Raw genomic sequence first — 1,676 nt, 5'->3', positions numbered from 1 at the left:
ACAGGATCTGGCAGAGTTAAGGACTCACTTCTCTAGGCATTTCAATCTGAAGATCGAAGAGGTTGCCACAGCCACAAAGGGATTCAATTGGGGAGATGTTAAAATGAAAGGTGTTGGAGTTTCGCTCAGTGAAGAAGACTTATATACTAAGTCTAGTGCGTGATTAAATTTTCTACCGTTTGGTGAGGAGTTTTTTTTTGTGTGTTAAAGAAGGGTACATCGTGTGCAAGTTCAGGTTAAAAGTGCGGCGGACACAGTGTTACTACCCGAAACGATTTTTCGTGTACATAAATGAAACAAACAGAATTATCAAGGAGTTTGCATACATGCACTCCAGAGGAAGTCATACCCCAATCGCTTTTAGCGAGTGTGTAAACTTCTTATCGCATGTTCGTGTTTACGATTCCAGCCGTCGTCGAAGTGATATTCAACCTATACAGCGAAGATGGGCCTATAAAATATGTAAATTACGTAGATGATAGTACTCTTTAATTCCATTTTTACCACCCTCTTCCCATTGAATATGTACAGTTATCGTCTATTCACCTGTTTTACATGGGCTATACCACACAGTGTCTTAAATATATACATTGTATTACGATCCCATCGATGATCAAGCATATACTGAACATGTACTAAATAGATCGGGAACTATTGTTTTTTCGAAACAAGTAAATAAATATATATATATATATAGAAAATAATATGGTATAAATATATACTACACAGATCCAGGACTATGGCATTGTGGGTTATCGTATAAATTTATACTGCATGATTCCAGCACGTATGTTTCTCTAAAAAATCCCCTATGTATATATACCTGCATTTCCTGCATATATTTAGTACACTAAGTACGCCAAAAGTCAAAGGTGAATCGTAGTTCGCTATGTAGTTTAGCATTTGTTCTGATCGTTTTAGCCTTGCCTGAATCTGGTACACCCACCGTCCATTGGTTTGTAATTATGTGTGTTAAGTTTACGAAACCATCCAAAAAACCTCGAGTTATGTGTGTGAAGTTTACAAAGCCATCCAAAAAAACCTCGGTCAAGTTAAGCACATAGCCCCGAACCAATTGATGTATTGTAACCTCTCGTAAAGCTTTTGTCACGACCACTAATCGCTGCTGTCGGCTTCTTGATGATCTACCTGTTTTGCCTTCTGCGATATTTTGTATGCATCCCAATCAACACCTGTTTGCCTACGTATGCACATGTGTACGTATTTGTTTGACGCGCTCTCCTCTCTAAAAATCTCACGGTTGCCTTTTGTCTGTACTTTGTCCCTGAAGGTAACTTTGTGACCTTTGAGGTGGACGATAAGAGCTGCTTCGAAGTACCCGCTTCCTCTATACAAAATGTGCAACTCGACCGTATGAAGAAGCAGGAATTGGTTATCGAGTTCAAGGGCGCCGATGCCAAGGTAAGTCTATCTGCAGAGGCTTCTTCACCCAGCACATGTCACATATACGTGATTTTATATATATATATATAAATATATAATACATATATATATTTATATATATATATATATATATATATATATATGGTGTGTTATTGTGTATATATTATTCTATCTGTGGAGTGTATTACTCCTAGTCGTCCGTACCAATGACTGTCGGTGGTTGGTACGTAAAATTAAATTAGTTTAACTATTATTAGGGTAGTACCGTACGT

General features: G+C 37.6%; 1 protein-coding gene across 1 annotated transcript in view; it reads left to right on the top strand.

Annotated features, from left to right (window-relative positions):
• Nucleotides 1-774: 774 nt before the first annotated feature.
• The window catches only part of SARC_00230 (hypothetical protein), a gene marked incomplete at its 5' end in the record, with an annotated part of 9,483 nt that continues 8,581 nt past the window's right edge, over nt 775-1,676 (top strand). Inside the window, 2 exons of the mRNA XM_014306086.1 lie at nt 775-787; nt 1,292-1,422. Coding sequence (XP_014161561.1) covers nt 775-787; nt 1,292-1,422 — 144 coding nt within the window. The remainder of the gene's footprint in view (nt 788-1,291; nt 1,423-1,676) is intronic.

The sequence above is a fragment of the Sphaeroforma arctica genome (genome assembly GCF_001186125.1).
Source record: "Sphaeroforma arctica JP610 unplaced genomic scaffold supercont1.6, whole genome shotgun sequence".
Classification (NCBI taxonomy): Eukaryota; class Ichthyosporea; order Ichthyophonida; genus Sphaeroforma; species Sphaeroforma arctica.
This window is presented reverse-complemented; position numbering and strand designations above follow the sequence as displayed.